The sequence below is a fragment of the Anarrhichthys ocellatus genome, unplaced genomic scaffold, assembly GCF_004355925.1.
Source record: "Anarrhichthys ocellatus isolate YVR2014 unplaced genomic scaffold, GSC_Weel_1.0 scaffold181, whole genome shotgun sequence".
Lineage (NCBI taxonomy): Eukaryota > Metazoa > Chordata > Actinopteri > Perciformes > Anarhichadidae > Anarrhichthys > Anarrhichthys ocellatus.
In genome coordinates this window covers 105049-107007 of record NW_022280211.1, presented here as the reverse complement: position 1 = coordinate 107007, position 1959 = coordinate 105049, and the positions used below count along the sequence as shown (strand labels likewise).

At 41.5% G+C, this 1959-nt stretch overlaps 1 protein-coding gene across 1 annotated transcript in view; it reads left to right on the top strand.

Moving 5' to 3' along the window:
* The window catches only part of ptprt (protein tyrosine phosphatase receptor type T), a gene marked incomplete at its 5' end in the record, with an annotated part of 187609 nt that overhangs the window by 158112 nt on the left and 27538 nt on the right, over window positions 1–1959 (top strand). The window contains one exon of the mRNA XM_031878470.1: window positions 1048–1084. Within this exon, the coding sequence (XP_031734330.1) occupies window positions 1048–1084 (37 nt within the window). The remainder of the gene's footprint in view (window positions 1–1047; window positions 1085–1959) is intronic.

The window sequence follows — 1959 nt, the reverse complement described above, 5'->3', positions numbered from 1 at the left end:
GTCCTATCAACAAATCTGAGCCAGCCCTAAGTATAAACCTGAGCCAGTCCTAACAACAAACTTAAGCCAGCCCTAGCTATAAACCGGCACCTGCCCTGACAATAAACCTGAACCAGCCCTAACTATAAACGTGAGCCAGCCCTAACTATAAACCTGAGCCAGCCCTAACTATAGGGTCAGGGTCAAACAAACTCAGGACTTTCACCCAGGAGTTCATGGTCATGTCCCGAATGAAAGTTATATTACGTGATAACGTAATGTAAAATGACTTGACTTGTAACTTTAAGTTGCATAAATATACTTAGGTAACAAACATACTTATTTCAATGCAAACCATGATTTCCTAAAGCTAACCAAGTACTTTTGTTTCAATTCACAACGTTAACCACGTGTATAAAGATGTGAAGGTTTCACGTTCAAAAAGTGCGGGCAGTTTGCCCCATCTGAAACATTAGAATGGTGATGACAACGGATTCAGGCCATTTAATGGACTGGTAACAATAGAAATGGGGATTAAAATAAGCGAGAAAGACGGAGGATGGACGAAAACGGGAGGGTGCAGGAATGGATTGATTGAAAGGCTTACTTTAAAATGAAGGAAGTGAAGGAGGATCATTTTAGATGGAGAAAGAGTAAGTAATCACTTCACCTCAAAAGTGAAGGAATGTCAAAAACAAGAGAAGAATTGGCTGAAGAAATTTGGAAGGAGGAAAAGATGGATTGGGAAGGAGCAAGGGAAGCAGGCAGAAAGAACCGATGTAGACATGAATGAAGTAAAATGGTCCAAAGCTAGAAGTATAAGAAATGAGATGAACTGATGATAAGAAGGGAATGAAAAAATGAAGGGTTAAGGAGCTGTGGAAGGAGAGATTCACAAAGGACAGGGCCGAGAGGAGGTGTTACAATTAGTTGGGAATCTGGGGAGACACAGAAAATTGATAGTCTAGGAAAAGGTGAAAGAGACGGAGGAGAGAAAAACTGAATATATAAAGCGGAAGGTAAAAGACAGAAATACAGGACTTAACTGACTTTTTCTCTGTCTCACAGGGTTACCATAGACCCAGACATTACATCGCCACACAAGGTAAGTCAACTGGCATGAGGAGTGTGTGTGAGAACACTGTGTGATTCTACTTTTGTGCAGATACTAATGTGTGTGTGTGTGTGTGTCTGTGTCTGTGTTTGTGTGTGTGTGTGTGTAGCAGCCACCTGGTAAATGTCGTCCTTTTGGGCTGGAAGGCTATTACAACAACCTCCTAAATCTAAACCGCAGTATAAAATCCTCTTGACAAATTTAAGACCCCATTACCTCAAACCTCCGAACCACTATCTGGGATTGATAGTGTGTGAGTGCTTGTGTGTGTGCACATGCATGTGGGCCTCCCTGTTCATGTGTGCATGTTTTATGTGTGTTTGTGGACATCTGTCGGTCAGTGCTGACGTATTTTAACATGATGTTGGAATGAACATGTTCTCACATCCAACTCATCACATATGGACGGTGGGTCAGCGGCTCTCGAAGTCTGATTCCATCACACAGATGCACCTTTAGTTTTGTGTCTGTATGAACTCACTGCAATGAAACACATCCACGTCATCGTGAGACACTCAGAGTTGACTCAGGTTAGTTAAATCATTAGTTATTGGATAGTCACAAGACTCATTATCTCTTTAGTTATTGGTTCGTCACGTGACTCAATAACTCTTTAGTCATTGCTTTGTCACAAGACTCATTAACTCCAGTCATTGGTTTGTCACAAGACTAACTATTTAGTCATTGGTCAGTCACGTGACTCATGAGTCTGTTAAGTCGATGTCAACCCACTTTTCATAACCTAAACTTAACTTCCTGTGAGACACTATGCATGTAAGGAGTTGAAACTCACACTGCGTATCTGACACGTAGATCGTTACAGAGGGATACGTAGAGCGTGACATAGGAATACATAGAGCGTTACA